Source organism: Haliotis rufescens, unplaced genomic scaffold (genome assembly GCF_023055435.1).
Source record: "Haliotis rufescens isolate VD_foot unplaced genomic scaffold, xgHalRufe1.0.p SCAF_16, whole genome shotgun sequence".
Taxonomy (NCBI): domain Eukaryota; kingdom Metazoa; phylum Mollusca; class Gastropoda; order Lepetellida; family Haliotidae; genus Haliotis; species Haliotis rufescens.
In genome coordinates this window covers 31,619,600-31,641,661 of record NW_025963846.1, presented here as the reverse complement: position 1 = coordinate 31,641,661, position 22,062 = coordinate 31,619,600, and the positions used below count along the sequence as shown (strand labels likewise).

Here is a 22,062-nt window from a genome sequence, read left to right as displayed (position 1 = left end):
GATTTCTGAAAAACAAGGAGATGAACTGGCTCGCCTGATTGAAGTTACAATTTGTTTGTTTGTTTGTTGTTTAATGCCGCACTCAACAATTTTCCAGCTATATGACAGCGGTCTGTAAATAATCGTGTCTGGACCAGACAATCCAGTGACTGACATCATGAGCATCGACCCACGCAATTGGGATACAATGGCATGCATCCACCAAGTCAGCGAGCCTGACCACCTGATCCCATTAGTCGCCTCTTACGACAAGCTCAGTTGCTGAAGATCTATTCTACCTCAGATCTTCACGGGGGGAGACAAGCACAGGTTGCTGAAGACCTATTTTACCCCGGATCTTCACGGGGGGAGACAAGTATGGGTTGCTGAAGACCTATTCTACCCCGGATCTTCACGGGGGGAGACAAGCATGGGTTGCTGAAGACCTATTTTACCCCGGATCTTCACGGGGGGAGACAAGCATGGATTGCTGAAGACCTATTCTACCCCGGATCTTCATGGGGGGAGACAAGCATGGGTTGCTGAAGACCTATTCTTCCCCGGATCTTCATGGGGGGAGACAAGCATGGGTTGCTGAAGACCTATTTTACCCCGGATCTTCATGGGGGGAGACAAGCATGGGTTGCTGAAGACCTATTCTTCCCCGGATCTTCATGAAGATACAAGCTCAGCTGAATGTCTGGGACAAGCCTTTACTGATGCTTTTAAATATAAATAAAGTCTTACATAGGAATTTAGAAGTTGCCAGAACATAAATACATGACACTTCAGCTTTTTACAGATAGCAACTTCTTTTATTCTAGTACGATGACGGAGCATGAAGTAGCTCTGAAACATACAAAAAACAAAAAGAAGTTGCTGTCCATAAAAATTTGTCATGTATTCATGCTTTTAAATAAGTATGAGTGAGTGAGTGAGTATGGTTTTACCCGCTTTTAGCAATATTCCAACAATATCACGGCAGGGGACACCAGAAATGGGCTTCACACATTGTACCCATGTCGGGAATCGAACCCGGGTCTTCAGCGTGACGAGGGAACGCTTTAACCACTAGGCTACCCGGCTGCCCCTAAATAAGTATGAAATTAAGACGATTACACACTTAGTACAACATGCACAGAACACCAACAGATTCTTTGATTTATGAATCTTTATTCCCATTGTTTACTTCCATACATCGGCATTGTAAAACAATAATACAAACAACTGAAACACAGGCTTCCAAGGCAGAGTAGATAACAAACACAATACAACCTAACAAAATCAATGTCTAAAAAAAAATGAGATAAAAATTCACTTCAAAACAGTCTACTAAAGCAGTAGATGAACATAGTCATATCTGAATCAATATTTAAGAAAAACATTTATCTCTCATATAAAGAAAAAAAGCCGATGCTGAAATGTTTGGTTTAGCACTTAGTGTTTGCAACCTGAGGTTAACGAGCCAAAGTCCCCCCCCCCAACTGAGGCGGGATAAAACACTCACAGGTAACAGATACTGTGATAGTCAGCACTATGGAGCTTGTACATAATCATATCCCTGAAATATTATACACAAATTATGCACTTTGTGAACACGAAATATTAAATCCTTTACAAGACACATAAGCATGAAGACATGAGCACGGAGACACTGATATATAATAACTACACCTAGAAGTCAACATGGGGCTCATCTTAGCATCTTAGTAACATGGTCACGTCACAGCAGGTCAGGCGTCTTCCACTCAGGTCACAGCTGGTACTGACAGACCAAAGGTCATTCAACTGGTAAAGCTGGATTCAAACCCACAACAACCAAAAAGGACACAAATATTGTCTATTTCCTATGTCCAGCCTAAATCAGGTTGAAATGTTTATCCTGTAAACCAGATTAAAATTGACCAATCTTGATAAGACTAGTTCAAACTAGACCAATCTGGATGAAACCAGTTCAAACTAGACCAATCTGGATTAAACTAGATCAAACTAGCCAGAGATGGTGTTCAACCAGTTGTCAGAGGGGGTTGACGAGAACACAACTAAAAACTTGACCAATCTTGATGAGACTAGTTTGAACTAGACCAATCTGGATGAAACTAGTTCAAACTAGACCAATCTGGAGTAAACTTGATCAAACTAGCAAAAGATGAGTTCAACCAGTTGTCAGAGGGGGTTGACGAGCACACCACTAAAAACCTCAAGGATCAGTCAAATGTTTCTCTGAAAATAGGATGAATAAGTCTCCAAAGGTCAGTGATTACGGTCTACTGTTACACGGGTTATATACAAATAGATTAATCTGTACAATAACATCTCCATCTGTTGATGTGGTGTTTACAATGAATCAATAACAATGCTCAGACGATAAACTTCATAGTATATGATACACAATACATGAATCTCGCAATTGGCAGTCGACAGGGCCCTTCCGACACATGACCTATATTTACATGAACAACGTCCACTCCCACATTCACTCATCCACACAAGCCCTGTTGTATCACATGTTCTCTATATTCTACACCTTCAACACCATTCAACCTCTCTTACAATTTCAAATAGTCATGGAAAAGGATTTTTGTTCAATGAAGATGATGTAGTGTCCGTCTTGTTACAGAAGACTTGCCCTCAAGAGGAATTATACTACAATATACCACGTATTAAGAACCCCATTTTAAAAAACAAACATTTTTAAGATAATGTCGAGATTTCTTTTCCATGAATAGATTTTTAAATCATTCACATCCTAAAGATATCCTAATTCAGTTTATTCGGGTGAACAGTTTCTTAAGTTTCTAAAAAATCATAAAACTTGGAATCTCAAATCGTTCCGTTTGTATAATACGTCAATTACGGTATATCTAAAAATTCTCAAAGACACTTATTTGTAAACTACAATACTTTGATGTAGGCACAAATGTTGTATCCTTGTAACAGGTTAACTTCTACCAATACAAGCGTCCATGACGACAGAGAGTTCTCACTTGTTACATTGCCACAGACTTGAGCCATTTCATCTGTCTTCAGCTACATTCAACTCCTAAAATTTAATTTGAATTTTAACAAAGTTGAGAGATGGTTTACTGAGCTGGACCAGCTACCAGACGCTGTACTGTTGTAATATGTCGCCGCATATATAACCAACAACAGTTCTCCGCATCGTGCGTCAACATCACATCATCGGCCATAGCAAGCCTTTCTTACGGAGTCTCTGATTGGTCAGACTAAACAGCAGCAGATGTCCTCCTCCAGTTTATCATCTGTTGCCCGATTGGCTGCCTACAGTTTGCCGTCGAACACTTCTTGATGCAAGGCGGGGAACACTTCCTCGTATGTTCCCGGTTGGGTCATTTTGATGTTGTTGATGGCCTTGGAGTGTTCCTCGTTGATGGTTCGGAGGACGGGGACTGAGGTCAGCAGCTTCAGGAACAATGTGTCTGGTTCTGGAAACAAATGGACGAGTGAGTGAGCGAATGAGTAAGTGAGCAGGTGAGTGATCGACTGAGTGAGTGGTCGGGCAAGTGAGTGGTCGGGTGAGTGGGCGAGTGAGTGGTCGGGTGAGTGAGTGAGTGGTCGACAGTTCTATGAGGGAGACAGGCCTGGCCTTTCCCCAAGCCAATCATCATCTGGCAATTAAAGCAGACAAGCATGAGGTTCTGGGGACCTAGTCTGACCTGGAACCCCCATAGGGAGACAAGCATGAGGTACTGGGGACCTAGTCTGACCTGGAACCCCCATAGGGAGATAAGCATGAGGTACTGGGGACCTAGTCTGACCTGGAACCCCCATAGGGAGACAAGCATGAGGTACTGGGGACCTAGTCTGACCTGGAACCCCCATAGGGAGATAAGCATGAGGTACTGCGGACCTAGTCTGACGTGGATGCCCCATAGGGAGACAAGCATGAGGTACTGGGGACCTAGTCTGACCTGGAACCCCCATAGGGAGACAAGCATGAGGTACTGGGGACCTAGTCTGACGTGGAACCCCCATAGGGAGACAAGCATGAGGTACTGGGGACCTAGTCTGAACCTCGATAGGGAGACAAGCATGAGGTAGTAAGAGTCGATACGTACCAGAATGGTTCTGTTCGAGCATCATGTAGAGAGACTGTTGGAACAGATTCTGGATCTTATTCAGAGCCTTCACATTCTTCAGACCCAGGCGATCTGAAATCAAACATCACCATGTCAGCTTACATCAAAGTGTAAGAAAGCACTGGGGTTAGGATCCTGGACATTTTATCCTACAGTGTCCACACTAAAGACATTTTATCCTACAGTGTCCATACTAAAGACATTTTATCCTACAGTGTCCATACTAAAGACATTTTATCCTACAGTGTCCATACTAAAGACATTTTATCCTACAGTGTCCACACTAAAGACATTTTATCCTACAGTGTCCATACTAAAGACATTTTATCTTACAGTGTCCATACTAAAGACATTTTATCCTACAGTGTCCACACTAAAGACATTTTATCCTACAGTGTCCACACTAAAGACATTTTATCCTACAGTGTCCATACTAAAGACATTTTATCCTACAGTGTCCACACTAAAGACATTTTATCCTACAGTGTCCACACTAAAGACATTTTATCCTACAGTGTCCATACTAAAGACATTTTATCCTACAGTGTCCACACTAAAGACATTTTATCCTACAGTGTCCATACTAAAGACATTTTATCCTACAGTGTCCATACTAAAGACATTTTATCCTACAGTGTCCACACTAAAGACATTTTATCCTACAGTGTCCATACTGAAGACATTTTATCCTACAGTGTCCATACTAAAGACATTTTATCCTACAGTGTCCATACTAAGACATTTTATCCTACAGTGTCCATACTAAAGACATTTTATCCTACAGTGTCCATACTAAAGACATTTTATCCTACAGTGTCCATACTAAAGACATTTTATCCTACAGTGTCCATACTAAAGACATTTTATCCTACAGTGTCCATACTAAAGACATTTTATCCTACAGTGTCCATACTAAAGACATTTTATCCTACAGTGTCCACACTAAAGACGTTTTATCCTACAGTGTCCACACTAAAGACATTTTATCCTACAGTGTCCATACTAAGACATTTTATCCTACAGTGTCCATACTAAAGACATTTTATCCTACAGTGTCCATACTAAAGACATTTTATCCTACAGTGTCCACACTAAAGACATTTTATCCTACAGTGTCCACACTAAAGACATTTTATCCTACAGTGTCCATACTAAAGACATTTTATCCTACAGTGTCCATACTAAGACATTTTATCCTACAGTGTCCACACTAAAGACATTTTATCCTACAGTGTCCATACTAAAGACATTTTATCCTAGTGTCCATACTAAAGACATTTTATCCTACAGTGTCCACACTAAAGACATTTTATCCTACAGTGTCCATACTGAAGAACTTACCAGCTGTTTCTAATTTCTAACAGTAAGCTTATCCCAAGGACCCCCTGAATCTCATTCTCAATACTGAATGCGACTTTAATGACATGATAATATGTAAAGATGCAGATCTATTTTTAGAAGATAACATTGTTGGGACTGCCCTTCAGTTCAGACCAACTCACCAGGACACATAATGAGGCAGGCTGAGAACAATCCGATCTCGCTGTCGGTCAAGTTCAGGGGGTTGAGCTCCCCCGCAACCTTGAAGAACTCTTGAAAGAAGTTTCCCATCGGCATCGACATGATAACTTGCCTGCAAACAAGATCCACATGAAGATACATTACCCGATGTCTAAATAAATGTACCAAAACAATGTCACTTCCGATGTGGTGATCAAAAACCAAACACTGTTACTTATTACTTATGATTTATTTGATGTGATCACCCTGACAACGGAGAGGCTTCGCATAGAAAGTCTTGTTCTTTATTCCCTAGGTTAAGGTATGCTGAAGTTTACCTCACAATCGAAACAATATAATAAACATCAATATGCAGAATGGTTCTGAAATGAGTTCACCCAGCAGTGAACGGGTACCCGGTAGGATGAGATGGCAATGTGGTCGTTAACCTTCTAGCCCGTAACGGGCAGCATGAGTTGCATAACACCCAGGGAGCTGAGAATGACCGGGGTAATAATAGCACTTTGAGCATGCCCGAGTGGTGTGGAAATATGTGCAATATAAATAACCTATTATTATTATTGTTGTTATTGTTGTTGTTATTGTTGTTGTTGTTGTTGTTGTTGTTGTTCAGTCTACTCACTTTGGACACTTCATCTTGTGCGATGGGTCCAGCATTTCCTCCGTTTCTACGTCGACCAGCATCGTGAAGCGTGTCATCATCACTTCAAAGGATCCTTGCTTCAGGAGTTTAATCTGGTCCTCCTGCTCAATCTCTGTGAAGCCTGCACACAAATAATTAATATTTCTAATATCGACTAATTCTGGTTTTATAGTGCTAGTACACTGAGATGCCATGCCACAGTTTAACATGGATAAACCCAATCAAACACAGTATATGGACTCCTTGTTGTATCCTCTAAATGGCAAGTGCCAGACAACGTAACAAGTTCCATCTTTTAACATGTTTGTGAGTGAGTGAGTGAGTGAGTGAGTGAGTGAGTGAGTGAGTGAGTGAGTTGGGTTCAACACCTCTTTCAGTATTCTAGTTATATCACGGCGTGTCAGCTTAATGTGGGAAGAAAGCCCGAAGTGATGCAGGTCTCAGACGTTTACCACCGGTGAAACCCACGAGCACGGGTATGGTGCTGACAAACCTAGAAACATAATCTGGGCAAACTGGGATTCGAACCCACAATCATAGGTTTCTGGCGTGCCCAAGGGACACTATTCTGGGACACCCGTGCCCCAACATGTTTTTGTATAACAGGTCTGGGAATCGAACCACCAACCTCCCGCTCACAGGGTGGACGCTCTATCCACTCGACCACTAGAATCCCATGAGGACTTTGGTTTCAGTGATCAAGACATATTTTGACCCATATAACTTGCTACATTGATACATTAATATGTGCTGTATAACTTGCTACATTGATAAATGTAGTTGTTTGTTTGTTGTTTAACGCTGCACTTAGCAATATTCCAGCTATAAGACGGCAGTCTGTAAATAATCTAGTCTGGACCAGACAATCCAGTGATTGACATCATGAGCATCCATCCACTCAATTTGAATACAATGAAACGCATCAAACAAGTCAACGAGCCTGACCACCTGATCCTGTTAGTCGCATCTAACGACAAGTATAGTCGCCTTTTATGGCAAGCAGGCGTTGCTGAAAATCTATTCTACCCCAGATCTTCACGGGTCACAAGGAGGATGCTGCTTACAAAACAACAAAATTATCAGGGCATATCTGGGCGTCATGAGCACTGGATCCCTGCACACCTAAGGGAGACAACTCTGCAGAGCTGTGTCACAGTTTTACCAACTGTGCATCCATTCTACAAAATTGTTCATCCAATCCATTTTAGCGGACGACCAGTATGGGTCACGAGGGACCAACACGAGGAACCCCAACTACCTCTCCCCCACTTACCTGGCAACTTCTTGCAGAACTTGACAACGTTGGTGATCTCGGGGACCATCTGGGACAGGAAGCCCTGCCACATGGAGTCCGCACTCAGGGACAACTTGCTCATGTCGGGCTGCAACACACACAACACGCAACATCAGCACAGGACCAAGATTTAACACAGCAACATCACCATCGGACCGTACCATATATTGTGTCCAGGGCCCACTTGCACAAAGCGATCTTAGCGCTAAGATTATTGTAAGCGTATGTTAAAGTTTGGGCGTTACGATCATCTTAGCGCTAAGATAGCTTTGTGCAAGTGGGCCCAGGTTAACAAGGTTTAAGAGCTTCTTCACTGGGGACTTATTATACTTTAACAGAATTATTCTACTTTCAAAAAATTAATTCTTAATTATTTTGGGCAGTTTATGGAAGAATAAACAAAAGTGTAATTTCTCAGTTAGCCAATCACTTACAATTGATCTATATGGTTTTGATGGATTTGACACAATATTTTATTAACGTTAATGGAAAGATCTATTTAAAGCAACAAGCATGCATGAACACACAATGCCATTTAGAAAGTCAAATGTAACAAATGTTATATTTGGTATAACACTTTCTTTGTAAAGTACAGATTCTCATACTTTTTTGGGTTGAGTCCCGTCCGGGGACTCAAAAAAGTACGAGAATCTGTACTTTACAAAGAAAGTGTTATCCCAAATATAACATTTGCGATAAGCATGCAGTAACCCCAGACATCTCACCATCTGAATCGGCATCGTGGAGTTTCTCAGTCGCTCATTGGCATCCTGCACGGACTTGATCGTGTTGAGGGAGGTGCTGAGATGGGCTGTGGTGACTGCTTCCTGTACCTGCTGTATCAACTGCCTCCTTGACCCCACCGGCGTCTGCTTCGCCTCATCCAGCATCCGCAACACTTCCATCGCCTGGTTGCCATTGGAATCAGGGAAATCGCAGGCACCTGTAGACGTGGGCTCGGTCTTGATGGTGACGGGGCAGTCTTGGGGCATGATGTAGGGCATGGGTACAGGGGCGTTGAGGTTGGACGATGTGGACAGTGGGCTCGGCGTGTTGGGCAGGGTCGTACTGGACATTGGGCTGGAGATGTTGGACACGTGAGTGCTTGGCATGCTGTTGTGTCCAATCTGCGTGTTCGTCATGCCAAGAGGGTGCTGCTGCTGCTGCTGGTGTTGCTGCTGCTGCTGCTGCTGCTGCTGCTGGAGACCCAGAGTAGTGTTGGCATTGTAGGTCGTGGTAGGTGGCATGGTGTTCATGTTGGTGTTGTCCATCATCTGGTTGTTGTTGAGCATCTGTGGATGGTTGTTGTCGTGAAGGGGAGATTGGCTCTTGCTGCTAGCCGGGCTGCTCATGCTGGAGTAGCCCGACTCGTTCCCGAATGGGATCATGCCCTGTGTGTACGTGTTCTGGTTCCCGTCAAGGGTTGTGTGAGTTGTGTTGGTGGTGCTTGTGGACCCCGTGGTGCTGTTCTTGGCGTGCTCACGGAAGCTGGCCTGTGCTGCCGAGAGAAAGGCCTGCATCAGCTCCGACTTGAAGGTGCCGTTAGCTTGGAGGAGTTTCTGAAGTTCTGCCATTCTGAGTCTGTAGAGTTCTGCTGGGGAGGGGTATGGTGCTATTGGAAGGTTCACTTGATGAGATCGCTGTGAATCGCCGCTTACGTCTTTCAGTCGTTTGGGACGTCGACCAAGGCGTGAGGCTGAAATGAAACAAGGAATCGTTAATCCTTGAAATAAGTACATTTAGCTGTCATAAAACCCCTTTGTCACTAATATCTATAATCACTGCAGTCTTCAGTATCAAGTATGAACCAGAATTGCTGGGGACCTGTTCTTACCCGGAATCCAGCAGAGATGACACTTACTCAGCAACACACAACATTCCTTATGAATCATGGACCTTTGAGTTTATCATCGAACAGAAGTCAAAGCTCTACTGCAGCAACTGTATGAAGTACTGTATCGCTGCTATATCAGGCTAAATAACGATGGACTCCACACTACCCATTCCCTACCCTCCAGTGTGATGGCCTACCCCTTCCCTACCCTCCAGTGTCATGGCCTACCCCTTCCCTACCCTCCAGTGTCATGGCCTACCCCTTCCCTACCCTCCAGTGTCATGGCCTACCCCTTCCCTACCCTCCAGTGTCATGGCCTACCCCTTCCCTACCCTCCAGTGTCATGGCCTACCCCTTCCCTACCCTCCAGTGTCATGGCCTACCCCTTCCCTACCCTCCAGCGTCATGGCCTACCCCTTCCCTACCCTCTAGTGTGATGGCCTACCCCTTCCCTGTCTAGTGGTTGATAGTGAGGCAGCCACTGATGAAGTTTGATTACAATGACACACAAACACATATTGGTTGACAATCTCTCGACTGTTAACTTCGTCTGGCTTGTCCTCATTGTGTTGCCAGATAAATACAAGTAGAAATAATCTTCTTAATTTTGTCGCTTTATGGTTTAAGTTTGTCAGAATACTTCCAATTTTCATCTTTCAATTTCTTACCCTGAAACGTGTTCTAAACAGCTTGAAACAAACACTAAATTCAGTTAATGCTTCCTACAAACAGAAAGCCGAGGAAGAATGTACAGGTTGACCGTCAAATTGTTTAAATACCGTTTACAAGCAGTTGGTTGAATTTAAAGAGTTTAGTTTTTGTAAATGGCTGACAAGCCTAGATAGGTTGTAGCCTGCATGTAGTATACTGTATACTGCCCAGACAGGTTGTAGTCTGCATGTAGAATACTGTATACTGCACAGACAGGTTGTAGTCTGCATGTGGTATACTGAATACTGCCCAGACAGGTTGTAGCCTGCATGTAGTATACTGTATACTGCCCAGACAGGTTGTAGTCTGCATGTGGTATACTGTATACTGCCCAGATAGGTTGTAGTCTGCATGTAGTATACTGTATACTGCCCAGATAGGTTGTAGTCTGCATGTAGTATACTGTATACTGCCCAGATAGGTTGTAGCCTGCATGTAGTATACTGTATACTGCCCAGATAGGTTGTAGTCTGCATGTAGTATACTGTATACTGCCCAGATAGGTTGTAGCCTGCATGTTGTATACTGAATACTGCACCGACAGGTTGTAGTCTGCATGTAGTATACATATACTGAATACTGCACAGACAAGTTGTAGTCTGCATGTAGTATACTGTATACTGCACAGACAGGTTGTAGCCTACATGTAGTATACTGTATACTGCCCAGACAGGTTGTAGCCTGCATGTATTATACTGTATACTGCCCAGACAGGTTGTAGCCTGCATGTAGTATACTTATACTGAATACTGCACAGACAAGTTGTAGTCTGCATGAAGTATACTGTATACTGCACAGACAGGTTGGAGCCTGCATGTAGTATACTTATACTGAATACTGCACAGACAGGTTGTAGTCTGCATGTAGTATACTGAATACTGCACAGACAGGTTGTAGTCTGCATGTAGTATACTGAATACTGCACAGATAGGTTGTAGCCTGCATGTAGTATTCTGTATACTGCACAGATAGGTTGTAGCCTGCATGTAGTATTCTGTATACTGCTCAGACAGGTTGTAGTCTGCATGTAATATACTGTATACTGCTCAGATAGGTTGTAGTCTGCATGTAGTATACTGAATACTGCTCAGACAGGTTGTAGCCTGCATGTAGTATACTGTATACTGCCCAGACAGGTTGTAGTCTGCATGTAGTATACTGTATACTGCCCAGATAGGTTGTAGTCTGCATGTAATATACTGTATACTGCCCAGATAGGTTGTAGCCTGCATGTAGTATACTGTATACTGCCTAGACAGGTTGTAGTCTGCATGTAGTATACTGTATACTGCCCAGACAGGTTGTAGCCTGCATGTAGTATACCGTATACTGCACAGACAGGTTGTAGCCTGCATGTAGTATACTGTATACTGCCCAGACAGGTTGTAGTCTGCATGTAGTATACTGTATACTGCCCAGACAGGTTGTAGTCTGCATGTAATATACTGTATACTGCCCAGATAGGTTGTAGCCTGCATGTAGTATACTGTATACTGCCTAGACAGGTTGTAGTCTGCATGTAGTATACTGTATACTGCCCAGACAGGTTGTAGCCTGCATGTAGTATACCGTATACTGCACAGACAGGTTGTAGCCTGTATGTAGTATACTGTATACTGCCCAGACAGGTTGTAGCCTGCATGTAGTATACCGTATACTGCACAGACAGGTTGTAGCCTGCATGTAGTATACTGTATACTGCCCAGACAGGTTGTAGTCTGCATGTAGTATACTGTATACTGCCCAGACAGGTTGTAGTCTGCATGTAATATACTGTATACTGCCCAGATAGGTTGTAGCCTGCATGTTGTATACTGTATACTGCCTAGACAGGTTGTAGTCTGCATGTAGTATACTGTATACTGCCCAGACAGGTTGTAGCCTGCATGTAGTATACCATATACTGCCCAGACAGGTTGTAGCCTGCATGTAGTATACTGTATACTGCCCAGACAGGTTGTAGTCTGCATGTAGTATACTGTATACTGCCTAGACAGGTTGTAGTCTGCATGTAGTATACTGTATACTGCCCAGACAGGTTGTAGCCTGCATGTAGTATACCATATACTGCCCAGACAGGTTGTAGCCTGCATGTAGTATACTGTATACTGCCCAGACAGGTTGTAGCCTGCATGTAGTATACTGTATACTGCCCAGACAGGTTGTAGCCTGCATGTAGTATACCGTATACTGCACAGACAGGTTGTAGTCTGCATGTAGTATACTGTATACTGCCCAGACAGGTTGTAGCCTGCATGTAGTATACCGTATACTGCACAGACAGGTTGTAGTCTGCATGTAGTATACTGTATACTGCCCAGACAGGTTGTAGCCTGCATGTAGTATACTGTATACTGCCCAGACAGGTTGTAGCCTGCATGTAGTATACTGTATACTGCCCAGACAGGTTGTAGCCTGCATGTAGTATACTGTATACTGCCCAGACAGGTTGTAGCCTGCATGTAGTATACTGTATACTGCCCAGACAGGTTGTAGCCTGCATGTAGTATACCGTATACTGCACAGACAGGTTGTAGTCTGCATGTAGTATACTGTATACTGCCTAGACAGGTTGTAGTCTGCATGTAGTATACTGTATACTGCCCAGACAGGTTGTAGCCTGCATGTAGTATACCGTATACTGCACAGACAGGTTGTAGCCTGCATGTAGTATACTGTATACTGCCCAGACAGGTTGTAGCCTGCATGTAGTATACCGTATACTGCACAGACAGGTTGTAGTCTGCATGTAGTATACTGTATACTGCCTAGACAGGTTGTAGTCTGCATGTAGTATACTGTATACTGCCCAGACAGGTTGTAGCCTGCATGTAGTATACCGTATACTGCACAGACAGGTTGTAGTCTGCATGTAGTATACTGTATACTGCCCAGACAGGTTGTAGCCTGCATGTAGTATACTGTATACTGCCCAGACAGGTTGTAGCCTGCATGTAGTATACTGTATACTGCCCAGACAGGTTGTAGCCTGCATGTAGTATACTGTATACTGCCCAGACAGGTTGTAGCCTGCATGTAGTATACTGTATACTGCCCAGACAGGTTGTAGCCTGCATGTAGTATACCGTATACTGCACAGACAGGTTGTAGCCTGCATGTAGTATACCGTATACTGCCCAGACAGGTTGTAGTCTGCATGTAGTATACTGTATACTGCCCAGACAGGTTGTAGCCTGCATGTAGTATACCGTATACTGCACAGACAGGTTGTAGCCTGCATGTAGTATACCGTATACTGCACAGACAGGTTGTAGCCTGCATGTAGTATACCGTATACTGCACAGACAGGTTGTAGCCTGCATGTAGTATACCGTATACTGCCCAGACAGGTTGTAGCCTGCATGTAGTATACTGTATACTGCCCAGACAGGTTGTAGCCTGCATGTAGTATACTGTATACTGCCCAGACAGGTTGTAGTCTGCATGTAGTATACTGTATACTGCCCAGACAGGTTGTAGCCTGCATGTAGTATACTGTATACTGCCCAGACAGGTTGTAGCCTGCATGTAGTATACTGTATACTGCCTAGACAGGTTGTAGTCTGCATGTAGTATACTGTATACTGCCTAGACAGGTTGTAGTCTGCATGTAGTATACTGTATACTGCCCAGACAGGTTGTAGCCTGCATGTAGTATACCGTATACTGCACAGACAGGTTGTAGCCTGCATGTAGTATACTGTATACTGCCCAGACAGGTTGTAGTCTGCATGTAGTATACTGTATACTGCCCAGACAGGTTGTAGCCTGCATCACACTTGGACCCACTTTCAAATATTTGACTATCATGCTCACTGTAAAGAGTGAAACATCAATTAACGCAGACACCTAGCTCATCACACAGAATTTGTCACAAAGATTGTCAACATATTCCAGAAACCACATTGATATAATACACCCTAACCCTTGCCAATAAGGAACCAACAAACCTCACAGGTGCTGTAACACTAACAGTTCTACAAGTCCTGACACGCCAGTATTGATAACTCATAACACAATCTCCCATAACAGTCACACATCAGTATTGATAACTCATGACCCTCTGTTCTGATGCACGTACCTAGAAACTCTAGTATTGATATTACATTAAGCTGTACACAAATACAGATATTTAAACATACACCAGTATTGAGAAAACACCCAGCATTAGAAACTGGCACTAGTCCTTTGCCAAACTGCCCAATAGTTAAGGTATCATGACGAGAAATTTGACATTTTTAAGGATTTTGCTGTATGTTATCATGTAAGGACAAGTGGACGTTTGTCAGTTACCCCTCATGCTGTTACAGATGCTCTACATGAATACCGGGAGCCCTGTCAACACCGGTACATCGATGCAGTAACAAATCACAAAGCCCTGCTAAGACCTGAATGAGAGACGATGGAGATGAAAGCATGCATGCCCCGCCCCGCCCCCAGCTGGGGATGGAGAGAGCTACAAGCTGCTTACCTTCGCTGATGGCTCGGACAGGAAGAGTGAAGCTCACAGATCACTGTCTCAATTTATACCCCTCCAAGCAGATCAGCTAATGATGACTGAGGGGGGATAGGGGGGAACAGTGAGGGCAAGTTCACGCTGACCACTGCCTGACCAGGGTCAGGAGTCCTTGCAATGGCCATTCACAGCAGTCTTCTAAAGCTTAATCCCATTGTTGTCAAGATCAATAACCGCCTGCTGTGGAGAGACAATTGAATGGGGCCCCGAGAAGAACCTGTCACCCCTTGAGGAATTGTTGTAAAGTCTTGGGAAGTGAAGATTGTGCATATATTAACATAGATGTGAGGGGGGACTAGTGAGTGGCTGGCAGCCGCCCCTTCGTCACTCGACACCATCAGCTGCCGGTTACATGACCAAGGCTTCAGGCGGGTTGGTGTGATGGAGAACTCTGAGATAAGGATATCTCAACAAGATGTCATTTCCAGATTTTTTTGAGAAATTCGGTCAGCAGGTTCCATAAAAAACTGTTTTGTTTCAAAATCAAATAACTCGGTAAAAGATTTCCAAGAAAGGGGTCAGACCTCCATAAGACGGTACTTGGCGCCCTATTTATTCATGCTATTGGCATCCACATAATGTTATGCATCCCTCATGATACCAATGTTTGAACATCTTAACAACAATGTTCAAGCCAAGCAAATATTTCTCTCCATTAATGTTTTGCATATTTAAAACTAAGGACTGTTGGTTAACTATTAAAGTGAACTGTTTGATTGGTATGTAGAGAGTATATCTTCTAAAGATGACAGCTTCATAATAATACAAAGAAGTGCATCATAATAGAATATAGAACTAATTTATTCATTGATGCAGTAAGTTCTTTAGTAGCAGATTATTCAGTAATGTAACAAATGTAGGAAGTTATTCAGTAATGTAACAAATGTAGGAAGTTATTCAGTAATGTAACAAATGTAGGAAGTTATTCAGTAATGTAACAAATGTAGGAAGTTATTCAGTAATGTAACAAATGTAGGAAGTTATTCAGTAATGTAACAAATGTAGGAAGTTATTCAGTAATGTAACAAATGTAGGAAGTTATTCAGTAATGTAACAAATGTAGGAAGTTATTCAGTAATGTAACAAATGTAGGAAGTTATTCAGTAATGTAACAAATGTAGGAAGTTATTCAGTAATGTAACAAATGTAGGAAGTTATTCAGTAATGTAACAAATGTAGGAAGTTATTCAGTAATGTAACAAATGTAGGAAGTTATTCAGTAATGTAACAAATGTAGGACGTTATTCAGTAATGTAACAAATGTAGGAAGTTATTCAGTAATGTAACAAATGTAGGACGTTATGCATTAATGTAACAAATGTAGGAAGTTATTCAGTAATGTAACAAATGTAGGAAGTTATTCAGTAATGTAACAAATGTAGCAAGTTATTCAGTAATGTAACAAATGTAGCAAGTTATTCAGTAATGTAACAAATGTAGGACGTTATGCATTAATGTAACAAATGTAGGAAGTTATTCAGTAATGTAACAAATGTAGGAAGTTATTCAGTAATGTAACAAATGTAGGAAGTTATTCAGTAATGTAACAAATGTAGGAAGTTATTCAGTAATATAACAAATGTAGGAAGTTATGCATTAATGTAACAAATGTAGGACGTTATGCAGTAATGTAACAAATGTAGGAAGTTATTCAGTAATGTAACAAATGTAGGAAGTTATTCAGTAATGTAACAAATGTAGGATGTTATGCATTAATGTAACAAATGTAGGACGTTATTCAGTAATGTAACAAATGTAGGAAGTTATTCAGTAATGTAACAAATGTAGGAAGTTATTCAGTAATGTAACAAATGTAAGAAGTTATTCAGTAATGTAACAAATGTAGGAAGTTATTCAGTAATGTAACAAATGTAGGACGTTATGCATTAATGTAACAAATGTAGGACGTTATTCAGTAATGTAACAAATGTAGGAAGTTATTCAGTAATGTAACAAATGTAAGAAGTTATTCAGTAATGTAACAAATGTAGGACGTTATGCATTAATGTAACAAATGTAGGAAGTTATTCAGTAATATAACAAATGTAGGAAGTTATTCAGTAATGTAACAAATGTAGGAAGTTATTCAGTAATGTAACAAATGTAGGAAGTTATTCAGTAATGTAACAAATGTAGGAAGTTATTCAGTAATGTAACAAATGTAGGAAGTTATTCAGTAATGTAACAAATGTAGGAAGTTATTCAGTAATGTAACAAATGTAGGACGTTATTCAGTAATGTAACAAATGTAGGAAGTTATTCAGTAATGTAACAAATGTAGGATGTTATGCATTAATGTAACAAATGTAGGAAGTTATTCAGTAATGTAACAAATGTAGGAAGTTATTCAGTAATGTAACAAATGTAGGAAGTTATTCAGTAATGTAACAAATGTAGGAAGTTATTCAGTAATGTAACAAATGTAGGAAGTTATTCAGTAATGTAACAAATGTAGGAAGTTATTCAGTAATGTAACAAATGTAGGAAGTTATTCAGTAATGTAACAAATGTAGGAAGTTATTCAGTAATGTAACAAATGTAGGAAGTTATTCAGTAATGTAACAAATGTAGGACGTTATTCAGTAATGTAACAAATGTAGGAAGTTATTCAGTAATGTAACAAATGTAGGACGTTATGCATTAATGTAACAAATGTAGGAAGTTATTCAGTAATGTAACAAATGTAGCAAGTTATTCAGTAATGTAACAAATGTAGGAAGTTATTCAGTAATGTAACAAATGTAGCAAGTTATTCAGTAATGTAACAAATGTAGGACGTTATGCATTAATGTAACAAATGTAGGAAGTTATTCAGTAATGTAACAAATGTAGGAAGTTATTCAGTAATGTAACAAATGTAGGAAGTTATTCAGTAATGTAACAAATGTAGGACGTTATTCAGTAATATAACAAATGTAGGAAGTTATGCATTAATGTAACAAATGTAGGACGTTATGCAGTAATGTAACAAATGTAGGACGTTATTCAGTAACGTAACAAATGTAGGACGTTATTCAGTAATGTAACAAATGTAGGACGTTATTCAGTAATGTAACAAATGTAGTAAGTTATTCAGTAATGTAACAAATGTAGGAAGTTATTCAGTAATGTAACAAATGTAGGAAGTTATTCAGTAATGTAACAAATGAAGGAAGTTATTCAGTAATATAACAAATGTAGGAAGTTATTCAGTAATGTAACAAATGTAGGAAGTTATTCAGTAATGTAACAAATGTAGGACGTTATGCATTAATGTAACAAATGTAGGACGTTATTCAGTAATGTAACAAATGTAGGAAGTTATTCAGTAATGTAACAAATGTAGGAAGTTATTCAGTAATGTAACAAATGTAAGAAGTTATTCAGTAATGTAACAAATGTAGGACGTTATGCATTAATGTAACAAATGTAGGACGTTATTCAGTAATGTAACAAATGTAAGAAGTTATTCAGTAATGTAACAAATGTAAGAAGTTATTCAGTAATGTAACAAATGTAGGACGTTATGCAGTAATGTAACAAATGTAGGAAGTTATTCAGTAATATAACAAATGTAGGAAGTTATTCAGTAATGTAACAAATGTAGGAAGTTATTCAGTAATGTAACAAATGTAGCAAGTTATTCAGTTAGTAACAAATGTAGGAAGTTATACAGTAATGTAACAAATGTAGGAAGTTATTCAGTAATGTAACAAATGTAGGAAGTTATTCAGTAATGTAACAGATGTAGGAAGTTATTCAGTAATGTAACAAATGTAGGAAGTTATTCAGTAATGTAACAAATGTAGGAAGTTATTCAGTAATGTAACAAATGTAGGAAGTTATTCAGTAATGTAACAAATGTAGGAAGTTATTCAGTAATGTAACAAATGTAGGAAGTTATTCAGTAATGTAACAAATGTAGGAAGTTATTCAGTAATGTAACAAATGTAGGAAGTTATTCAGTAATGTAACAAATGTAGGAAGTTATTCAGTAATGTAACAAATGTAGGACGTTATGCATTAATGTAACAAATGTAGGACGTTATTCAGTAATGTAACAAATGTAGGACGTTATTCAGTAATGTAACAAATGTAGGAAGTTATACAGTAATGTAACAAATGTAGGGCGTTATTCAGTAATGTAACAAATGTAGGAAGTTATACAGTAATGTAACAAATGTAGGGCGTTATTCAGTAATGTAACAAATGTAGGAAGTTATACAGTAATGTAACAAATGTAGGGCGTTATTCAGTAATGTAACAAATGTAGGAGGTTATTCAGTAATGTAACAAATGTAGGACGTTATGCATTAATGTAACAAATGTAGGAAGTTATTCAGTAATGTAACAAATGTAGGACGTTATTCAGTAATGTAACAAATGTAGGAAGTTATACAGTAATGTAACAAATGTAGGGCGTTATTCAGTAATGTAACAAATGTAGGAAGTTATTCAGTAATGTAACAAATGTAGGACGTTATGCATTAATGTAACAAATGTAGGACGTTATGCATTAATGTAACAAATATAGGAAGTTATTCAGTAATGTAACAAATGTAGGAGGTTATTCAGTAATGTAATAAATGTAGGAAGTTATTCAGTAATGTAACAAATGTAGGACGTTATTCAGTAATGTAACAAATGTAGGAAGTTATGCATTAATGTAACAAATGTAGGACGTTATGCATTAATGTAACAAATGTAGGATGTTATTCAGTAATGTAACAAATGTAGGAAGTTATGCATTAATGTAACAAATGTAGGACGTTATGCATTAATGTAACAAATGTAGGATGTTATTCAGTAATGTAACAAATGTAGGAAGTTATTCAGTAATGTAACAAATGTAGGACGTTATGCATTAATGTAACAAATGTAGGACGTTATGCATTAATGTAACAAATGTAGGAAGTTATTCAGTAATGTAACAAATGTAGGAAGTTATTCAGTAATGTAACAAATGTAGGAGGTTATTCAGTAATGTAATAAATGTAGGAAGTTATTCAGTAATGTAACAAATGTGGCATGTTATTCATTAATGTAACAAATGTAGTAAGTTATTCAGTAATGTAACAAATGTAGGACGTTATTCAGTAATGTAACAAATGTAGGAAGTTATTGAGTAATGTAACAAATGTAGGAAGTTATTCAGTAATGTAACAAATGTAGGAAGTTATTCAGTAATGTAACAAATGTAGCAAATTATGCATTAATGTAACAAATGTAGGAAGTTATTCAGTAATGTAACAAATGTAGGAAGTTATTCAGTAATGTAACAAACGTAGGAAGTTATTCAGTAATGTAACAAATGTAGGAAGTTATTCAGTAATGTAACAAATGTAGCAAGTTATTCAGTAATGTAACAAATGTGGGAAGTTATTCAGTAATGTAACAAATGTAGCAAGTTATTCAGTAATGTAACAAATGTAGCAAGTTATTCAGTAATGTAACAAATGTAGCAAGTTATACAGTAATGTAACAAATGTAGGAAGTTATTCAGTAATGTAACAAATGTTGGAAGTTATTCAGTAATGTAACAAATGTAACAAGTTATTCAGTAATGTAACAAATGTAGGAAGTTATTCAGTAATGTAACAAATGTAGCAAGTTATTCAGTAATGTAACAAATGTGGGAAGTTATTCAGTAATGTAACAAATGTAGCAAGTTATTCAGTAATGTAACAAATGTAGGAAGTTATTCAGTAATGTAACAAATGTAGCAAGTTATTCAGTAATGTAACAAATGTGGGAAGTTATTCAGTAATGTAACAAATGTAGCAAGTTATTCAGTAATGTAACAAATGTAGCAAGTTATTCAGTAATGTAACAAATGTAGCAAGTTATACAGTAATGTAACAAATGTAGGAAGTTATTCAGTAATGTAACAAATGTTGGAAGTTATTCAGTAATGTAACAAATGTAACAAGTTATTCAGTAATGTAACAAATGTAGGAAGTTATACAGTAATGTAACAAATGTAGGAAGTTATTCAGTAATGTAACAAATGTAGGAAGTTATTCAGTAATGTAACAAATGTAGGAAGTTATTCAGTAATGTAACAAATGTAGGAAGTTATTCAGTAATGTAACAAATGTAAGAAGTTATTCAGTAATGTAACAAACGTACGAAGTTATTCAGTAATGTAACAAATGTAGCAAGTTATTCAGTAATGTAACAAATGTAGGAAGTTATTCAGTAATGTAACAAATGTAGCAAGTTATTCAGTAATGTAACAAACGTAGGATGTCATTCAGTAATATAACAAATGTAGGAAGTTATTCAGTAATATAACAAATGTAGGAAGTTATTCAGTAATGTAACAAATGTTGGAAGTTATTCAGTAATGTAACAAATGTGGGAAGTTATTCAGTAATGTAACAAATGTAGGAAGTTATTCAGTAATGTAACAAATGTAAGAAGTTATTCAGTAATGTAACAAATGTAAGAAGTTATTCAGTAATGTAACAAATGTAAGAAGTTATTCAGTAATGTAACAAATGTAGCAAGTTATTCAGTAATGTAACAAATGTAGGAAGTTATTCAGTAATGTAACAAATGTAAGAAGTTATTCAGAAATGTGACAAATGTAGCAATTTATTCAGTAATGTAACAAATGTAGGAAGTTATTCAGTAATGTAACAAATGTAAGAAGTTATTCAGTAATGTAACAAATGTAAGAAGTTATTCAGTAATGTAACAAATGTAGGAAGTTATTCAGTAATGTAACAAATGTAAGAAGTTATTCAGTAATGTAACAAATGTAGCAAGTTATTCAGTAATGTAACAAATGTAGGAAGTTATTCAGTAATGTAACAAATGTAAGAAGTTATTCAGAAATGTGACAAATGTAGCAATTTATTCAGTAATGTAACAAATGTAGGAAGTTATTCAGTAATGTAACAAATGTAGGACGTTATTCAGTAATATAACAAATGTAGGAAGTTATTCAGTAATGTAACAAATGTAGGACGTTATTCAGTAATGTAACAAATGTAGGACGTTATTCAGTAATGTAACAAATGTAGGACGTTATTCAGTAATATAACAAATGTAGGAAGTTATTCAGTAATGTAACAAAAGTAAGAAGTTATTCAGTAATGTAACAAATGTAGGACGTTATTCAGTAATATAACAAATGTAGGAAGTTATTCAGTAATGTAACAAATGTAAGAAGTTATTCAGTAATGTAACAAATGTAGGAAGTTATTCAGTAATGTAACAAATGTAGGACGTTATTCAGTAATGTAACAAATGTAGGACGTTATGCATTAATGTAACAAATGTAGGACGTTATGCATTAATGTAACAAATGTAGGACGTTATGCATTAATGTAACAAATGTAGGAAGTTATTCAGTAATGTAACAAATGTAAGAAGTTATTCAGTAATGTAACAAATGTAGGACGTTATGCAGTAATGTAACAAATGTAGGAAGTTATTCAGTAATATAACAAATGTAGGAAGTTATTCAGTAATGTAACA

At 38.8% G+C, this 22,062-nt stretch overlaps 1 protein-coding gene across 2 annotated transcripts in view; it reads right to left on the bottom strand.

The window, feature by feature from the left end:
- Positions 1-1,135: 1,135 nt before the first annotated feature.
- LOC124113487 (nuclear receptor ROR-alpha A-like) overlaps positions 1,136-22,062 on the bottom strand; it is a 129,139-nt gene continuing 108,212 nt past the window's right edge. For both annotated transcript variants that reach the window (XM_046473851.2, XM_046473852.2), the window contains exons 4-9: positions 8,263-9,233; positions 7,517-7,625; positions 6,223-6,364; positions 5,582-5,712; positions 4,059-4,151; positions 1,136-3,425 (exon numbers count right to left, since the gene is read on the bottom strand). In XM_046473851.2, the coding sequence (XP_046329807.2) occupies positions 3,262-3,425; positions 4,059-4,151; positions 5,582-5,712; positions 6,223-6,364; positions 7,517-7,625; positions 8,263-9,233 (1,610 nt within the window). In that variant the 3' untranslated portion in view covers positions 1,136-3,261. The remainder of the gene's footprint in view (positions 3,426-4,058; positions 4,152-5,581; positions 5,713-6,222; positions 6,365-7,516; positions 7,626-8,262; positions 9,234-22,062) is intronic.